Source organism: Rhinoderma darwinii, chromosome 5 (assembly GCF_050947455.1).
Source record: "Rhinoderma darwinii isolate aRhiDar2 chromosome 5, aRhiDar2.hap1, whole genome shotgun sequence".
NCBI lineage: Eukaryota > Metazoa > Chordata > Amphibia > Anura > Rhinodermatidae > Rhinoderma > Rhinoderma darwinii.
Window position 1 is genome coordinate 14,723,928 of NC_134691.1, and position 21,751 is coordinate 14,745,678.

At 44.6% G+C, this 21,751-nt stretch overlaps 1 protein-coding gene across 1 annotated transcript in view; it reads left to right on the forward strand.

Moving 5' to 3' along the window:
- The window catches only part of KCNQ3 (potassium voltage-gated channel subfamily Q member 3), a 118,656-nt gene that overhangs the window by 22,947 nt on the left and 73,958 nt on the right, over positions 1-21,751 (forward strand). The window contains exons 6-8 of the mRNA XM_075827939.1: positions 4,018-4,170; positions 4,250-4,360; positions 16,504-16,599. Of these exons, the coding sequence (XP_075684054.1) occupies positions 4,018-4,170; positions 4,250-4,360; positions 16,504-16,599 (360 nt within the window). The remainder of the gene's footprint in view (positions 1-4,017; positions 4,171-4,249; positions 4,361-16,503; positions 16,600-21,751) is intronic.

Below are 21,751 nucleotides of genomic sequence, written 5' to 3' on the forward strand. Positions count from 1 at the left end.
AGCGAACTGAGAGTAACAAGGAGGTAGCCCTGTCAATGACTGAGGCGAAGAAGGCTGGGATGGATGGACATGGCCCAGACAGCGGTCTAGGCACTTGGGACCCCACTGAAGAACCTCTCCAGAGTTCCAATTCAGGACTGGGGCGTGAAGACGGAGCCAAGGCAAACCCAGCAGCATGGGGTTGACGGCCTTGGACAGGACATACAGAGAGATCAGCTCGGAATGAAGAGCTCCCACCTGGAGTCTCAACGACTTGGTCACAGACAATACTGGGTCAGGCCAACTCAGTCCATCTACCGAGGCAACGATCAATGGTCTCTCCAGCAAAACAGTAGGCAAATGAAGAAGATCCACAAGGTCCTGACAGATGAAATTGGCTGCGGAGCCAGAGTCCAGGTAGGCAGAGACTGCGTGAGGTCTCCCGCTAGCGACAATGGTCACAGGAATGAACAGCTTGGACGAGAATTCTCTATCAAGTGCAGTAGCGCCCAGGGTTGAATCTCCAACCAATCCCAGACATTGGGGTTTCTTAGGCCTCTGGGGACACAGACGCACGACATGGCAAGCGAGGCCGCAATACAGACAGAGTCCAGAGGTGCTACGCTGTTTTTCCTGATCAGACAGTTTAAGCCGATCACCCTGCATCGGAACCTCGGGCGCAGCAGAAGAACAGGGCAAGAGGGGTTGCTGGAAGTTGGGCGCCAGTCTAGGAAGCCGTCTCTCCTGAAGAATCTCTTGGGATCTCTCTCTGAGCCTTATGTCCACACGGGTAGCAAGTAGAATCAGATCATCCAGGGCAGCTGGGAGATCTCGAGCAGCCAGTTCGTCTTTGATCTCAGGCGATAGGCCATGCCGGAAGGATGCAACTGCCAGAGTCCGGAACTGGATGGTGTATTCGCCCACGGAGGCGTCCTCCTGACGCAGGTTAAAAATAGCAGTGGCTGCCGATGAGGCTCGTCCAGGCTCCTCAAATACGGAACGGAACAACCGCACAAACCCCAGGAAGTCTTTGGTCACGGGTCCCTGTCGTTCCCAGATTGGATTCGCCCACGTCAGGGCCTTGCTGGCGAGTAGGGATATAATAAAGGCGATCCTGGCTCTGTCCGAAGGAAATGCTTAGGCGTGCAGAGTGAAGTGGATTTGGCATTGGTTCAGGAACCCCCTGCACGAACTTGCGTCTCCATGAAACCGTGGTGGCAATGGCAGCGAGAACCGAGAGTCTGAACTAGAGCTGCCAGGAGGTGTAGCAGGAGGGTCGATCGGAGGAGTTTGACTAGGAGCGATGACGGAAGAAGCTAGCGCACCAAGATGCTGAGCCATGGAGTCTACTGCCACAATGAGTTGATCCTGTCGCGCTTGCAGATCCTGCAGGTCCACCTGCATGGCTTGGGAGGATGACAGGCTCTTGACTTGGCCAGCGGGGTCCATGGCCTGAGCGTACTGTCACGGCGCGGGGTGTGGACCCACTGGGCCGTACCGCGTAGCGGGGTAGCAGCTGGCCAACAAGGTACAAAACAATGTCTATAGTTCAGAACAGGTACCTGAGGCAATGTAGACAGTGGCAGGAACACGACTTTGCTTTCACAGCAGGTGACGCCGCGGATGCAGCGGAAGACACGACTTGGCTTTCACAGCAGGTAACGATAGTACGGGATGCAGGGTACAGGCAGCAGGAACGGGTAACACTGGGAACTGGAAAACACTGGGAGACCTTTAGCAAGACAGACTAGGGTATACAATAACGCTCAGGCAAGGAACCAGTGGGCAGAGCCCCTCCTATAGTCCAGCAGCCATTTGGGCTGATAATTGATTTTTGACAGCTGGACGCGTACTGGCCCTGTCAAACCCAGATTCCCCCATCAGACTGCCAGATATTGAGACGTGATTCATCCCTCCAGATAACATGCTGCTCGAGAGTCCAGTGGTGGCGTGCTTTACACCAGTCCAGCCGACGCTTGGCATTGTGCATGCTGCACTTAGGCTTGTGTACAGCGACCATGGAAACCTATTTTATGAAGCTCCAGACGACGTGTATTTATGGTGCTGATGTAACTTCCAGAGGTAGAGTTGATCTCTGTAGTGAGTGATACATCAGAGGATAGGAGATTTTTATTTACTTAAGCACTCGGTGCCCCGCTCTGTGAGTTTGCATATCACTTTGTGGCTGAGCCATTGTTACTAAACATTTCGACTTCACAATAATAACACTTACAGGTGATCGGGCAGATCTAACAAATAATAATAACACTTACATGTGACCGTGGGAAGATCTATGAGATAATAATAGCACTTAGGCTGGATTCACACGAGCACATTACGTTCGTAAAGGACGGAACGTATTTCGGCCGCAAGTCCCGGACCGAACACACTGCAGGGAGCCGGGCTCCTAGCATCATACTTATGTACGACGCTAGGAGTCCCTGCCTCGCTGCAGGACAACTGTCCCGTACTGTAATCATGTTTTCAGTACGGGACAGTAGTTCCACGGAGAGGCAGGGACTCCTAGCGTCGTACATAACTATGATTCTAGGAGCCCGGCTCCCTGCAGTGTGTTCGGTCCGGGACTTGCGGCCGAAATACGTTCCGTCCATTACGGACGTAATGTGCTCGTGTGAATCCAGCCTTACAGGTGACCAGGGAAGATCTAGCAGATAATAACACAGGTGACTTGGGCAGATCTAGCAGGTAATAATCACACTTCTAGGTGAGCGAACAGATCTAGCAGATAACAATAGCACTTACAGGTGACTGGGGCAGATCTAGCAGATAATAACAACACTTACAGGAGACCGGGGAAGAACTAGCAGATAATAATATTTACAGGTGACCAGGGCAGATCTAACAGAAAATAATAGCAATTATAGGTGACCCGGGCAGATGTAACAGATAATAATAACACTTACAGGTGACCGGAGCAGATCTAGCAGATAAAAATAACACTTACAGGTGACCGGGGCAGATCTAGCATATAATAGCACTTACAGGTGACTAGAGCAGATCTAGCGGATAATAGTTGCACTTACAGGTGACCGGGCAGATGTAACAGATAATAATAACACTTACAAGTGACCGGGGCAGATCTAGCATATAATAATAGCACTTACAGGTTACCAGAGCAGATCTAGCAGATAATAATAGCACTTACAGGTGAACGTGCAGATCTAGCAGATAATAATAACATTTACAAGTTACCAGGGCAGATCTAGCAGATAATAACACTTACAGGTGACCGGAGAAGATCTAGCCGATCAAAAATGTATTGAACTGACTTTTGGCAGAGGTGGCATCCTATATATACCACTGAAATACTAATTATTGGGTACGGCATGTACTGTATCAGTGGTATATCAATTACTGGACACTATGTATATCACTTGTATACAATTTATTTGGCACAAAAGGCATAACTTGAAGCTCCTGGGCCCCAATGCAAAATCTCTAACAGGTCCTCCACCTACCACCTAGGACAAGTGGGCAAGACTTTAGTCACTCTGAGCGTGATTCATTTATAAAAAGTTTCCACCACTTCTCTACTTATAAAAGTGTCAGAAAACAAACCCACACAATGTCCAACCGGGCATTGCTTTTAGCTTGCGCCAGATTCATCAGGAGAGCGTTAGCCTTAGCGCCCATTCAAACGAACGTGATTCTCGTCCGTGTGCGTTGAAACAATACACAGAAACGGACCCATTTATTTCAATGGGACTGTTCACACATGCTTGAGTTTTCACGCACCTACGCGCTCATTGAAGTCAATGGGTGCGTCATAACCATTGCGAGTGCGTAAAAAACGCATGCCACTCGCAAAGCACACTGATGCAATAACGCAACGCACATGGACAGATTTACGCATGTTTCTTTACATGCGTAAATCTGTCACGCTCGTGTGAATGTCGCCTTATTGATGAATCTGTTGCGTAATGTTCAGGAGAGAGATACCGCACGGCTTGTGATTTACCTCTCCGCTTATTGCTTTAATATAATACCTGTGAATACATTAACCGCTTTCCCCTTTAGGAGCTCATCACTGCCTGGTACATCGGGTTCCTGACGCTAATTCTCTCATCATTCCTTGTCTACTTGGTGGAAAAAGACGACCATGAAATAAACGAGAAGGGGGAGAAGATGGAAGACTTTGAAACGTACGCTGACGCCCTCTGGTGGGGACTGGTGAGTACAGCGAAGCAGGGAGCAGCCCCTTCCCAGTATCACGATGTGCTATAACTCATGTGTATCTATCTTTCTATAGATCACCCTCGCAACAATTGGGTACGGAGACAAAACTCCAAAGACCTGGGAAGGCCGGTTAATTGCAGCTACGTTCTCATTAATTGGTGTTTCATTCTTTGCACTTCCTGCTGTGAGTACTTTCCTGATAATAATGATAATCATAATTCTTGTGTACCACTAGAGGGCGCTGTCTTAAAACAAAATTTGAATGTCCTTTCTTCTTTTATTTGGCGGTTGTCTCTTAGTCTCTATGGTTAATTGTCTTAAAGGGATTATCCAGGTTTTGTTTGTTTTTACAAAACTCCCCTAACTAGTAGGCTATAGACAAAAAAAAAAACTTACAATAAGAATTCTTCTTTTGCTACCACCATCGAAATTGCGTAATTTGGTGTACCTGAACAAACCCTTTAAAAAAGAGCTGTCACCTTTACATAAATGTCTGTTTTAGTAAATACTTGAATTCCCCATGAAATAACAATTCTTGAAAACATTTTCTAAGACATTTCCATTGTACAGTTCCTCTGCTTTTCCTCCGGGAAATTGGGTCTTACCATTCCCCTTATCAAAGGGGTGTGTCCCTACACAGTCTCACTTTGTTCTCACTGATTGGACATTGTCAGACTGTGTAGGGACACACCCCCGGCTGGTAACACCCAGTTGTCAAATTATTCATGAATTTCTAAGGGGAATAACAGAGGAACGGCATAACAGAGAATTCTAGGAAAAGTTGTTCGAAAATATTATTTTTTTTGTAATATTGAATGCAATTATTAAAGAGGTGACAGATCCCTTTTAACTGTCTTCCTGTTGCGCATGTATAAGGTTGGCTCTGAATGAATCTAATAAAGATGTTAAAAACCATGGGACACACTTACCTAGAATGAGTTTTCCTCTTAAAAAATGGTGGAAATACCGTACATAGTAAATCAGTTGAAAAACTTAAAGGGGTATTACAATTTCACCAAATAAAGTTTATACAATGTTATACAATTTTCCAATATACTTTCCTTATCAATTCCTTACGGTTTGCAAGATCTCTGCTTGCTGTCATTCAATAGGAACTTTCATTGTTCACTTCCATGGGATACAAATCAGTCCTGGTCATGTGATGGACATACAGGTGCTGGGATTAATACAAGACACATTTCTGACAACTGTACTGTATAAGTTGTATAGTGCTAACACTGCTTTACAATTAATATTAAAGAGGCTCTGTCACCAGATTATCAAACCCCTATCTCCTATTGCATGTGATCGGCGCTGCAATGTAGATAACAGTAACGTTGTTTGTTTTTTTTTAAAACGTTCATTTTTGGCCAAGTTATGAGCTATTTTATATATATGCAAATGAGCTTTGAAATGGACAATTGGGCGTTTTTTTTTCGTTATGTCCAACTGGGCGTGTTTACGTGTATGACGCTGACCAATCAGTGACCAGTCAGCATCATACACTCCTCTCCATTCATTTACACAGCAGCGATGTGCAGCCACATACACAGAGATTAACGTTACTGCAGTGTCCTGATAATGGATACACATGAAATCCAGCCTGGACGTCATGTGTATTCATGACTGGCCTAAGTAGAGTCATGTATTATTTAAAACCATTTACTCCTATTCACCCCTTTTCTGGCCCACCACCCAATAACAACACGTGACAACCGAGGTTGGATATGAAATGGCCACAGCAGCCGTTTATTTATTTACATTATTTTAAATGCAATTTTAATCCGAAACATTCGGATAACTCCTTTAGGAATTCGACCGGAGAATTCCTCCTCTAATTCACATGACCCAACATGGGTCAGAATCAGAAATAACCATCAACATTATTAACACTAAACAGAGCAGGGGAAGTCCTTGAAGCCCTTTTAACACCGGATTTCCTTTAAGTTAGCCATCTGCAAACCACCACCAACTCTTTACCTCCAGCCGTAAACCAGCTCGGAGGCACCGCTCACCTCTGCAGATGGCTCCAACCACCAGAAGACCACTTCAAAGGGATAACACCCTATGAAGTCTTCAAATGATATACCTTTTTAGGGGACGCATACCCCCGATGCGACCCCCCCACCACTTTGTACTGACCAACCTCAAGGACTCCCCCCGCCACCGTAAAACAGGCCTTGACTACCTTAAGCCTGTGAGTCCCTCCATACCACAACCGCCCTCTCAATTCCTTCTGCTAAGGCCAGGCTCCACAAATCAATTCCAACCTCGGTCAAATGTACCCCATCACTCCGCCAATAATTTCAAATTCCAGACTCCAAATCCCCATGTCGGACACAAATGCCCCCGTTCTTGGCAACAGAACATGACACCGCCCGGTTCACCTTAATGCGGGCTTTATTAACCCTCTCCACTGACCTTGCCAAGCGCCAAAACTTCCTCGGAATGATGTCCGACCAAACAATCACTAAGGATGGATAAGACGCCCACAGACAAAACAAATCATGCAACCCCCCAACATGCAACACCAAAACCTCCGGGACTCTATCCAGCTGAGAGTATGTTTGAAACTCGGCCAGTACCCGGCTCCATAACATACCTCGAAATCCCAGCCAATGTAAAACCGCATCTTGCCGCGGAATGTGAAGCTAGCGGCCATCCGGGCGCACATCCGCCCGCAGTGCCCCCCAGTGCACAAAAGAATGTCCCAACAGCCAAACTAAACATGGGCGATGATCTGAAATGAAAGGACAAACAAACGCAAATAAAGGCCATCCGAAACAATTTACAAACTCACAACAAATGAGGGCGCACGTAAGTCCTAAACCTATTAGACTCCCAGCGACCAATGCGACGCACACCCTCATTATCCAACCCCCAACGCCCAGCTTCCGTAGCCGCGCCGATCCTGAACGAGTGAGACGAGTAACACCCATTCCCAACTCCAACCTCAGCCAAGCATTTTTTGAACACTGCATCAAATTGATACCTGGACAGAAACGAGCCATTCTCATGGCGGAGCAATGGCGACTCAGGCACCTCGCCACGTGGCTTGAACGCAACCATGCAAGCAACCGGACACATCGCCGACCCGGGGAGAGCAAATAACACTATCCGCTTACCCCGTCCCAACTGATCAGTCTTGGACCGCCGCACCAACAACTCAAGTCTATCCCCGTAAAGACCCATGTCCGCCTGTCGCAGTCCCCCAGCCCTCGCCGTACTAGGAGAGACCAACTCCCCAATTAGGAGTGCTCCAAAAAACACGAGGGGAAAAAGCCAACCGAAACAACTCTACCTCATAAGGTGAATTACAAACAGCCCCCAGCGATGCGCCCAGCGACCCAAGGAGGGCAAAAGACTCGGGTCGCCTCTGATCTGCTTCGGCCCTGCCTCTACGCAAACCTTTCAAAGCTTTCCTTGCTAGAAAATGCTTGGACACATCCTGGAAACCCCGTAATTTAAATCCAAACGCCAAACCCGCAACAAAACGATTCACCTTAGCCAAAGAAAATTCCGCCTCCCAAGCATCCCCCAACCAGTACAGCAATGCTATCAACCTGTCTTGTTCCGTGATGACGTTACCCAACACTCTTACCCACTCTTCCCATTGCTGCCAACAAGCCGAATAAGCGTTCCATGTCGCACTCGCCAACGACCGTTCAATCAACCTGTCCACGGGACCGAAACCAGATCCCAGAGATGCTCCGGACAAGCCACGCCGAACGGATCCGCTCCCGGTGCCAATTGACGAAAGCGATCCCACTGCGAGCGAGAAAGAGCATCAGCAATACAATTGGAAACCCCTGGTACATGCACCGCAACTACCCACGAGTTTAGCGACAAGCACACCAACACTAGGTGACGCAACAACTGAACAACAGGGGGAGAAGATGCTGATAAATTATTAATTGCCAACACCACCCCCATGTTATCGCAGTGGAAACGAACCTTTTTATCCCTGAGCCTGTCCCCCCAAATGGTCGCCGCAACCACGATGGGGAACAGCTCGAGCAGGGCCAGATTCCGTGTAAGGCCACTGATCACCCAGCTGTCCGGCCAGTTCCCCGCACACCATTGACCCCCCACATACGCGCCAAAACCACCGGACCCCGCCGCGTCAGTAAACAACTCCAACTCACTCATATCTTGCACCGGGGACATCCACAACGATTTACCATTATATTGCCCGAGGAACGCATCCCATACCTGTTGATCTGCCCTGTGTTCCAGCCCAAGCCTCACAAAATGATTGGATGCCCGGATACCCGCCGTAGCTGCCGCCAATCGCCCACTAAAAATTCTACCCATTGGTATAATTATGCAGACAAAATTCAACTTCCCCAGCAGCGACTGGAGCTCGCGCAAAGTGATCTTCTTCAATCGGCAGGCCCGCCTCACCTCATGCCGTAAGGGCAGTAATTTATCCTCAGGCAGCCTGCACTCCATAGCGACCGAATCAATTGCGATCCCTAAAAAACAGATGGTAGAGACCGGGCCCTCAGTTTTTCCCGGCGCCAAAGGAATTCCAAAATCCGACGCAACCTTCTGCAAGGAATACAATCGGTTACCACAAACATGGGAACCGCTAGGGCCGACACACAGGAAATCATCAAGATAATGGATCAATGAGTCCACCCCTGCTACACCCTTCGTCACCCATTCCACAAAGCAACTGAAAGCCTCAAAGTATGCGCAAGACAGAGAACACCCCATTGGAAGACACCTGTCAACATAAAACCCCCCGCCTCAATGTCTGTTTTCGCCAACAACGCCCCGGGCCCCGCCCCACGCACTAACGCCACCGCTTTATCAAATGACGTGTAAACCACAGAGCATAAATCGTGATCTATCCCATCATTTACCGACGATCCCCTGAGACAGGACAAATGGTGAATCAAACGGAATTTACGGGGCTCTCTCTTTGGCACAATTCCCAAGGGGGATACAACCAGATTCGCAATCGGCGGCTCACCAAAAGGACCGGCCATGCGCCCCAACAAAACTTCTTTCAAAAGTTTTTCAGAAAACAACCGCCGAGTGCAAATAAGCCAACTTAAGGTTACGCCGCGTAACCGGAACCTCATACGGAGGAGGGGGAATAACAAAACCAAACAAAAACCCCTCCAAAATTAACTTGGCTGCAACCCTATCCGGATATTCATTTAGATACGGTGCCATTCTGTCCACCCTCACCGGCGACCGCCCCTTGGCCAACGGAGGAGGACTGAGGACCTGACCGCTTCCCTTTTCGCATACATTTTGCAGCCCCATGAGAGGAGCCGTTACACTCTGTTTTCAATAGTTTTTTATTAAACAGTTTTGTAAAATAATAATATAATAATAACACAGACTCGCAGAGTCTCAACTTTTGCATTTCAGTAATACAATTAAACAAAGTATTAGACCAACATGGTCTTCAATAAATCTCACATTATATACCATTCATGATGTCTACACTCCTGCCAAATATATAGTATATAAATGTCTTCATTGCTAACATAGGTAACTATTCTTGACATCACATTGCTTTATAGAGTACCTTAACATGGCCTCTATGGAAGAAAGATAAGAGAGAGAAAAACAAAACACACACAATAATCAAAAGAAGGATAAGGACGGGGGGAAGGAAAGGTGTAGGGTAGAAGGGTTTCCCAACCATCTCTATGTATTCACGAAAATGTGTGATTCCTCCATGGGTCCCAAATGGCATCAAATTTGTCTAATGTACCCGCCAGCAGATGTGTTAGGCGATCATTAACCATTATCCATGAAATCTTAGCGATCAACATATCCATAGACAACGTGGGTGTTCGCCAGGCCCTAGCGATAGTTATTTTAGCTGCCAGAAACAAATTTACGTGCGGGGGCCCGAACCTCCGGAATAGGACCGCATAGCAGAGCCGTAATCACATCCCTGGGGGGTTTGACTTGGATCACTGTGTTAATAAGCTGGTATACCTGGTTCCAAAAGGTGGCAACCACTGGACACTCCCATAGAATATGCATTAGTGTACCCTCCGCACCACATTGTCTAAAGCAGTGCTTATCCACCAATGGGTTAAATCGAGCTATACGAGTAGGGACCATATACCATCTCATTAATACCTTATAACCCGCTTCCACCAAGGATGTATTGATGGATAATTTCGAGGTCGTACAAGCCATCTCCCTCCACTGCTCCAATTCCACTCCCATGCCTAAATCGTGTTCCCATCGTGTCATGTAAGGGAGTTTACCTACCGGAGTAACCAGATCTGAATATATCGTGGATATTTTACGTCGTAGGCCAGAAAGCCAGCACAGCCGTTCAAAAGTGGTCAATGTACTGATGTCCCCCCTCCTGGATTTCCAGTCCAACAAGAAATGGTGTATCTGGATGTATCTAAAATGCTCCGATGGGGGCATCGAGTGTGAGTCCTTAAAGTAATCCAAAGTTCTGATGTCCCCCCCTATAAAGAAGTCCTTAATCCTGTAAAACCCCTTATTGAGCCACCACCGGAATTCCATTCTACGCAGACCCGGAGGAAAGGCAGAATTACCCGTGATGGTCATGAGCGGATTATGGGGTGATTTAATATGAAATCTCTTTCTAAGCGAGTCCCACAGCTGTAACATCTGAGAAAGCACAGGGGAGAGAACCGGAGGTCTGTCCGAGGACTCCATCCACAGTAACGTTTCCAGCGGGAAACTGGTGAGCCGTTACACTCTGAACAGACATGTTTAAATTTGCATGAGGCCCCGAACTTACACTGGCCATCATTGAATTGCCAGCAGAACCCAAGTTTTGACCCGGAACCCTGTCCGGACTGACCCGACTGACCTCCTCGGCCAACGCTCCCGGGAAAGGACTGCTTAACCGGGGCCGTAACCCGCAACCACAGCGCAATATCTTTTTGATCCCACCGAATCGCAGGCCGTACCGCTTTTCGCTGGCGAAATTGCTCATCATACCGTAACCACGCCTGCCCCCCGTACGCCTGATAGGCCTCCCCTATGGCATCGAAATAACAGAACAACGCCGAGCAATTTTCCAGCGCATTTTCTCCCGATCACGCTCGCCAAAATAGCAAAAGCTTGCAACCAATTAACGAAAGTCTGCGGGATAAGCCTATACCGGCGACGTTCTTCTTCTTCTTTCTTACTCTCATTCCGCTTGCCTTTATCCAAGTTGAACTTTGCAAGCGGCAGAAGAGAAAAAATTTCCACGTACTCATCCTTCCAAATCCGGTCCCTAACCTCCTGTTTAAGGTGAGCCCCTAACGGACCCTCAAAACAGACATAAACTTCGCCCCGAGCACGATCATCCAGCCTAATTCTATCCCCATCCTTCTACGCCTCAGTTTGAACCGACACTGCTACCGCTTCCTTAGACACCCCCGGAACATCACTACCCACGGACCGCGGCAGTACGTCACGAGGACCTTCCCATACCACCGCCGGGGACACCGCCGGAACAGCTGCCCTATCTAAGCGCCCGACTTACTCGCGCAAACAACCCACCAAATCCGATAAGCCATCGCGCCCGACAACGCCACTATCGACAGCCGCAACCTCCACGCTCGCTGCCCCACCCTCAAAACCCGACATGAAGGCGGGGGTGTGATAGGGAGCCCGGCCTGCGACTCCCTGTTAACCGCCGAGCCCCGTCGCGGCTGGGGATTCCTGCCAGGACTCAGGCCCTGGGAGGAGGCGCCCATCCCAGCAACCTGGCCTGCAGCGTCCTTAGAAGGGCTCCCCTTGCGACGCCGGGCTCAGACGCTCTGGTGGACGGGACTGAGCCACCGCTCCCGATGACGCCCTCTGCTTTAGCGGAGCAGGGGCCGCAGGGATCATCTCTCCCCCCGCTGATATATCACTAACGCCTGTGAGGAGGGCGGGGGAAGGGAGCGCCTCTGTGCCAACTGCCGACACAGAGCGCGACGGGCCTGCCGAAGGGATCCGGGCTAGCGCTGCAACTGTCTCTTCCAGCCAGCCCGGATCGTGGAACGCAGCTGCAGCCTGCAGCTGCTCGAGCAACGCGGCCGGAGAAGACATCATACTACGGGGCAGTGAGAGGTAAGTGCACTACGGTCAGAGCTAAGTTCTCTACCTGTTGTTCCTCTCGCTGCTTCCTGCTCAATGCCGAAAACAGCGGGAGGAACAGATACCTCCCCCATGTCCCCTCTCCGTCTCCTCCTTTCCCTCCACTAACCATCTCCTTTCTTATTGGATCCCTCTTCCTCCTATGGCAGTCATGGAGGCTTTCCCTTAAGGCTGGGTTCACACGACCTATTTTCAGACGTAAACGAGGCGTATTATGCCTCGTTTTACGCCTGAAAATAGGGCTACAATACGTCGGCAAACATCTGCCCATTCATTTGAATGGGTTTGCCGACGTATTGTGCAGACGACCTGTAATTTACGCGTCGTCGTTTGACAGCTGTCAAACGACGACGCGTGAATTGACTGCCTCGGCAAAGAAGTGCAGGGCACTTCTTTGCAACGTAATTTGAGCCGTTCTTCATTGAACTCAATGAAGAGCAGCTCAAGATATACGAGCGTCACAGACGCCTCGTATATTACGAGGAGGAGCATTTACGGCTGAAACGACGCAGCTGTTTTCTCCTGAAAACAGGCTGTCATTTCAGCCGTAAATGCCTGCTATCGTATGAACATACCCTAAGCACTCCGTGCTGCCGTCCAGCCTCGTCTTTATCAGGACACTCTGAATCTTTTCTTTGAGATTTCCAGCAAGGGAAACGAAATCTCGTTTACCTCCGTAATCTCGGGAGATTACGAGTGGCTTGCTGGAATCTCACAGAAAAGATTCAGAAGTGTCAGGATTCTGAATACACATGTGTATTCATTATCAGGACACTGCAGTAACGTTAATCTCTGTGTATGTGGCTGCACATCGCTGCTGTGTAAATGAATGGAGATGAGTGTATGATGCTGACTGGTCACTGATTGGTCAGCGTCATACACGTAAACACGCCCAGTTGGACATAACGAAAAAAAAAACGCCCAGTTGTCCATTTCAAAGCTCATTTGCATATATATAAAATAGCTCATAACTTGGCCAAAAATGAACGTTTAAAAAAAAACAAAAAAACTTTACTGTTATCTACATTGCAGCGCCGATCACATGCAATAGGAGATAGGCATTTGAGAATCTGGTGACAGAGACTCTTTAAGATTTGTGGTGATCTTATGTGGGAACTATATGGCAGTATCATGTGAGAACTATATGGCAGTATCATGTGTGAACTATATGGCAGTATCATGTGAGAACTATATGGCAGTATTATGTGTGAACTATATGGCAGTATTATGTGGGAACTGTATGGCAGTATTATGTGTGAACTATATGGCAGTATCATGTGAGAACTATATGGCAGTATTATATGAGAACTATATGGCAGTATTATGTGAGAACTATATCACAGTATTCTGTGAGAACTATATGGCAGTATTATGTGAGAACTATATGGCAGTATTATGTGAGAACTGTATGGCAGTATTATGTGAGAACTATATCACAGTATTATATGAGAACTATATGGCAGTATTATGTGAGAACTATATCACAGTATTCTGTGAGAACTATATGGCAGTATTATGTGAGAACTATATGGCAGTATTATGTGAGAACTGTATGGCAGTATTATGTGAGAACTATATCACAGTATTATGTGAGAACTATATGGCAGTATTATGTAAGAATTATATGGCAGTATTATGTGAGAACTATATGGCAGTATTATGTGAGAAATACATGGCAGTATTATGTGAGAACTATATGGCAGTATTATGTGAGAAATATATGGGAGTATTATGTGAGAACTACATGGCAGTATTATGTGAGAACTATATGGCAGTATTATGTGAGAACTATATGGCAGTATTATGTGAGAACTATATGGCAGTATTATGTGAGAACTATATGGCAGCATTATGTCATAACTATATGGCAGTATTATGTCATAACTATATGGCAGTATTATGTTGAAACTATGTGGCAGTATTATGTTGGAACTATATGGCAGTATTATGTGGGAACTATATGGCAGTATTATGTGAGAACTATATGGCAGTATTATGTGGGAACTACATGGCAGTATTATGTGATAACAATATGGCAGTATTATGTAGGAACTATATGGCAGTATTATGTGAGAAATATATGAGAATATTATGTAAGAATTATATGGCAGTATTATGTGGATCAATATGGCAGTATTATGTGGGTTCTGTATGGCATTATTATGTGGGTTCTGTATGACAGTATTATGTGGGAACTATATGGCAGTATTATGTGTGAACTATATGGCAGTATTATTTGAGAACTATATGGCAGTATTATGTGAGAACTATATGGCAGTATTCATGCATGCCATGAATAAGGACACAGACGTGTCAGAAACGCGTAGGCACATTTGAACAGGGCTTAATGCTATCCTTCACCTAACATTCATTCCTGTACTCTGCCACAGAACTACTCCATATAGTTCTATCATTTTTATCTTTGTTATACCAATAAAATTGGAACAGGAGTTCCTTTTTAACGCACACCCAGCGCTGGATCTTGGTTCTGTTTTTTCTTCCTGGGAGCTGTAATGTCAGTATTATGTGAGAACTATATGGCAGTATTATGTGTGAACTATATGGCAGTATTATGTGGGAACTATATGGCAGTATTATTGGGAACTATATGGCAGTATTATGTGAGAACTATATGGCAGTATTATGTGCAAACTATATGGCAGTATTATGTGCGAACTATATGGCAGTATTATGTGCGAACTATATGGCAGTATTATGTGATAACTATATGGCAGTATTATGTGCGAACTATATGGCAGTATTATGTGATAACTATATGGCAGTATTATGTGAGAACTATATGGCACTGTTATGTAAGCTCTATATGGCAATATTATGTGGAAACCTTATGTCAGTATTATGTGTGAACTATATGGCAGTATTATGTAGGAATTATGTGGCAGTATTATGTGGGAACTATATGGTAGTATTATGTGGGAACTAAATGGCAGTATTATGTGGGAACTATATGACGGTATAATATGGCCTCTTTAAGGAAGTATTATTTGGATGCTGTATATTATTTGGGCACTATGTGGTGGTATTATGTGGGCTGCATCTAATAGGATTATTAGAGAACTATATGGTACTATTATCTGGACACTGTGTGGGTTTATTATGTATGCATTGTATGGCATGGTATTTCTGTAGAAAATGCATATGTATCCATGCAATATATAAAGGGCCCATTTTATATAACACTAGTCTTGGCCACATAGGGGTATTTCCAGCCAATAATAATAATCCTTTCTATTTTCATACTATAAATTATATATGACTTGTCTCCTTGTTCTCTTTTGTGTATATACAACCAATAACAATGCTGCCATGCATTAAGAGGAAGTTTTAGATATTATGCAGAAGATTTTACTAGTGTAAGGCGAAAGTGATGTAGATGCCTATAGCAATAAATCTCTATATGCCCACATATAACACACAAGCTGGTCTGATGTGGCTTCAGGACTGCTCCAGTCATGACCAGGCAACGGGATTGTTCTGCTCCAATGTGAATTTTTGTGGGCCGCCTTAAAAACAGATTTGACAGATACAAAAACACAATTCACAAAGTTAAAGGGGTTGTCCACGCACAGACAACTTATAACCTATCCACAGGATGGGTCATCAGTATAAGATCGGTGGGGTCCGACACCCAGGCTATTGAATACCCTTCATAACATACGGCGCCCGGAAGCAGCCGGTGCAGCTGATTGGTGCGGGGTCTGGGTGTCGGACCCCCACCGATCATATACTGATGACCTATCCTGTGGATAGGTCATAAGTTGCCCGTGCATGGACAACCCCTTTAAGCACCAGTAGCGGATTTCTGGTATATTGCTATCTACTACTTTGGACCTAAAAAAAAAACTCTCGCCTCTTGGAGAGAACTCCCTCTAATTGCAGGGGCAACGGCGCGAACAGCCAGAGTCCAGCGGAAGTGTTTTAGGGGATTGCTATATACACAAGTGCAATGTTCAACTGCACTAAAAACAGCCAATCAGCTGCCTGCCTATGGCACGTAGGTAACAAGCGTTTTCATTGGCTGGACCGTGCAGTGGCGCGGCTCTCCATCTTCTGCTCATGGGTAGAGTATTGCTGGGAAAAGAGGCCTGTAGAGGCGTTATTGTGACCGCTGGTCACGTGTATATAGCGTCATGTAATGTATCAGTAATAATGTTGTGTCACCGTGATGGTTACTGCTGAAGTTGTCGTTACAGTATGATGAGCCTGTTTCTGTTCCAGGGTATTCTGGGATCTGGACTGGCACTTAAAGTTCAAGAGCAACATCGTCAAAAACATTTTGAAAAGAGAAGGAAACCGGCAGCAGAGCTCATCCAGGTGAGAAGATGATGACCATGATATTGATGAATGATGATGATGACCATGATATTGATGAATGATGATGATGACCATTATATTGATGAATGATGATGATGACCATGATATTGATGAATGATGATGATGATGACCATGATATTGATGAATGATGATGATAACCATGATATTGATGAATGATGATAATGATAACCATGATATTGATGAATGATGATGATGATGACCATGATATTTATGAATGATGATAATGATGACCATGATATTGATGAATGATGATAATGATGACCATGATATTGATGAATGATGATGATGATGACCATGATATTTATGAATGATGATAATGATGACCATGATATTGATGAATGATGATAATGATGACCATGATATTGATGAATGATGATAATGATGACCATGATATTGATGAATGATAATGATGACCATGATATTGATGAATGATAATGATGACCATGATATTGATGAATGATGATAATGATGACCATGATATTGATGAATGATAATGATGACCATGATATTGATGAATGATAATGATGACCATGATATTGATGAATGATGATAATGATAACCATGATATTGATGAATGATGAGGATGATGATCATGATATTGATGAATGATGAGGATGATGATGACGAGCTTGATATTGATGAATGATGATGATGACCATGATATTGATGAATGATGACCATGATATTGATGAATGATGATGATGATGATGATCATGATATTGATGAATGATGATAATGATGACCATGATATTGATGAATGATGATGATGACCATGATATTGATGAATGATAATGATGACCATGATATTGATGAATGATAATGATGACCATGATATTGATGAATGATGATAATGATGACCATGATATTGATGAATGATGATAATGACCATGATATTGATGAATGATGATAATGATGACCATGATATTGATGAATGATGATAATGATGACCATGATATTGATGAACGATAATGATGACCATGATATTGATGAATGATAATGATAACCATGATATTGATGAATGATGATGATGAGCATGATATTGATGAATGATGATAATGATAACCATGATATTGATGAATGATGATAATGATGACCATGATATTGATGAATGATGAAGTAGAAAGGGGTCAAAGACAAGGAAGGCCGATCCGGTTTCTGGCATTCCAAGCAAAATTGCCAGGTTGGGTGATGATGCGAGGGTGTCAGTCTCAGAAATGGCAGCCCTAGTGGATACTGATCTCCCTAACAGCCGGGAGAACAGCCCAGCTAGTAGTCGGCGGGATGGTAATGCAGGTAAGCCAAGACAATTGATAGTTGTAGGGGATTCTATAATCAGGAAGACGGATAGAATAATTTGTCGCCAAGACCACCTCAACCGAATGGTTTGCTGTCTCCCTGGTGCCAGGGTTCGGCATGTGGTGGAACGGGTGGACAAATTGCTGGGAGGGGCTGGTGATGATCCAGCTGTTGTGGTCCATGTCGGTACCAATGACAGAATAAATGGTAGGTGGAGGAGCCTTAAGAATAATTTTAAAGAACTAGGCTACAAGCTGAAGGAAAGGACCTCCAAAGTTGTATTCTCAGGAATACTGCCTGTGCCATGCGCATCACAGGAAAGACAGCGGGAGCTCAGAGAGTTAAATGCATGGCTTAAGTCTTGGTGTAGAGGAGAAGGATTTGGGTTCCTAGAGCACTGGGCTGACTTTTCATTGGGGTACAAACTGTATTCTGCAGATGATTTGCACCTAAATGGAAGGGGGTCCGCTGTGCTGGGGGAGAGAATTCTAGCTGGGGTGGCGGAGTGTTTAAACTAGGGCTGAGGAGGGAGGCCTATGTAGGAAATAAAGGGGTAGTTAGGTTAGAGAGGGGTCAGACTATATTGGTGGGGGGAGAAACAGACGGTGGGGAGAGGACTAGGCAACAAGATAAGGAGATCCTTTCGTTACAAAACAGCAGTGAAAATAAAAAGGCCCAAATGTCAAATAATCACATTTCTGATAGTGAAATTGAAACATTTAAAGGCAAGTTAAAGTGTATGTTCACAAATGCCAGAAGTCTAGCAAGCAAAATGGGGGAGCTGGAGGCCTTAATACTGGAAGAAGATATAGATATAGTTGGTGTTGCTGAAACATGGCTGGACTCTTCACATGACTGGGCTGTAAATCTACAGGGTTTTACACTGTTTCGGAAAGACAGGGCAAATAGGAAAGGTGGTGGTGTATGTCTGTATGTGAGAAGCGATATGAAGGTGAGTGTAAATGAGACATTAGAGGGTGAAGACTGTGAGGAGGTTGAAACCTTGTGGGTGGAACTAGAAAGGGAGGTAAACACTGAAAAAATTACTTTTGGTGTAATCTATAGACCCCCCAATATAACTGAAGAGATAGAAGGTCAAATATATAAACAGATGGAGCGGGCTGCACAGGCGGGTACTGTAGTGATAATGGGAGATTTTAATTTCCGGGATATTAATTGGTGTCATGGTTCGGCTTCAACTGCAAAGGGGAGACATTTCCTCAACCTGTTGCAGGAAAATTTTATGGGCCAGTTTGTGGAAGACCCGACTAGAGGTGAAGCTCTGTTGGATCTGGTCATTTCTAATAATGCAGATCTTGTTGGGAATGTCAATGTTCGTGAAAACCTCGGTAACAGTGATCACAATATAGTTACATTTTACCTATACTGTAAAAAACAAACGCAGGCTGGGAGGGCAAAAACATTTAATTTTAAGAAAGCCAATTTCCCCAGGATGAGGGCGGCAATTCAGGATATAGACTGGGAAGAACTAATGTCAAATAATGGAACAAATGATAAATGGGAGATTTTCAAATCTACTTTGGGTAATTATAGTGCAAAATTTATTCCTATAGGTAATAAGTATAAACGACTAAAATTAAACCCCACATGGCTTACACCTTCTGTGAAAGGGGCAATACATGACAAAAAAAGGGCATTTAAAAAATACAAATCTGAGGGTACAGCTGTAGCCTTTGTAAAATATAAGGAGCTTAATAAAATCTGTAAAAATGTAATAAAATTAGCAAAAATACAAAATGAAAGGCAGGTGGCCAAGGATAGTAAAACAAATCCTAAAAAATTCTTCAAGCATATAAATGCAAAAAAGCCAAGGTCTGAACATGTAGGACCCCTAGATAATGGTAATGGGGAGTTGATCACAGGGGATCAAGAGAAGGCAGAGTTACTAAATGGGTTCTTTAGCTCTGTATATACAACAGAAGAAGGAGCAGCTGATGTAGCCGGTGCCAGTGCTGTTAATATATCAGTTGATATACTGAATTGGATGAATGTAGATATGGTCCAAGCTAAATAAAATAAAATAAATGTACACAAGGCCCCGGGACCAGATGGGTTACACCCTAGAGTTCTTAAAGAGCTTAGTTCAGTTATTTCTGTCCCCCTTTTCATAATATTTAGAGAGTCTCTCATGAGTGGTATAGTGCCAAGGGACTGGCGCAGGGCAAATGTGGTGCCTATTTTCAAAAAGGGCACTAGGTCTTCGCCGGGTAATTATAGACCAGTAAGCTTAACATCAATTGTGGGGAAAATGTTTGAGGGGCTATTGAGGGACTATATACAGAATTATGTGACAATAAATAGTATTATAAGTGACAGCCAGCACGGTTTTACAAAGGACAGAAGCTGTCAAACCAACCTGATTTGTTTTTATGAAGAGGTAAGCAGAAGCCTAGACAGAGGGGCCGCTGTGGATATAGTGTTTTTGGACTTTGCAAAGGCATTTGACACTGTCCCTCATAGACATCTAATGGGTAAATTAACGACTATAGGTTTAGAAAGTATAGTTTGTAATTGGATTGAGAATTGGCTCAAGGACCGTATCCAGAGAGTTGTAGTCAATGATTCCTACTCTGAATGGTCACCGGTTATAAGTGGTGTACCCCGGGGTTCAGTGCTGGGACCACTATTATTCAACTTATTTATTAATGATATAGAGGATGGGATTAATAGCACTATTTCTATTTTTGCAGATGACACCAAGCTATGTAATATAGTTCAGTCTATGGAAGATGTTCATGAATTACAGGCAGATTTAAACAAACTAAGTGTTTGGGCGTCCACTTGGCAAATGAAGTTTAATGTAGATAAATGTAAAGTTATGCATCTGGGTACCAACAACCTGCATGCATCATATGTCCTAGGAGGAGCTACAATGGCGGATTCACTTGTTGAGAAGGATCTGGGTGTAATAATCTGCAGCATCATATGTCCTAGGGGGAGCTACACTGGGGGAGTCACTTGTTGAGAAGGATCTGGGTGTACTTGTAAATCATAAACTAAATTTCAGCATGCAGTGTCAATCAGCTGCTTCAAAGGCCAGCAAAATATTGTCGTGTATCAAAAGAGGCATGGACTCGCGGGACAGGGATGTAATATTACCACTTTACAAAGCATTAGTGAGGCCTCATCTAGAATATGCAGTTCAGTTCTGGGCTCCAGTTCATAGAAAGGATGCCCTGGAGTTGGAAAAAATACAAAGAAGAGCAACGAAGCTAATTAGGGGCATGGAGAATTTAAGTTATGAGGAAAGATTGAAAGAATTAAACCTATTTAGCCTTGAAAAAAGACAACTAAGGGGGGACATGATTAACTTATATAAATATATTAATGGCACATACAAAAAATACGGTGAAATCCTGTTCCATGTAAAACCCCCTCAAAAAACAAGGGGGCGCTCCCTCCGTCTGGAGAAAAAAAGGTTCAAGCTGCAGAGGCGACAAGGCTTCTTTACTGTGAGAACTGTGAATCTATGGAATAGCCTACCGCAGGAGCTGGTCACAGCAGGGACAGTAGATGGCTTTAAAAAAGGGTTAGATAATTTCCTAGAACAAAAAAATATTAGCTCCTATGTGTAGAAATTTTTTACTTCCCTTTTCCCATCCCTTGGTTGAACTTGATGGACATGTGTCTTTTTTCAACCGTACAAACTATGTAACTATGTAACTATGTAACTATGATAATGATGACCATGATATTGATGAATGATGATAATGATGACCATGATATTGATGAATGATGATGATGACCATGATATTGATGAATGATGATAATGATAACCATGATATTGATGAATGATGATAATGATGACCATGAT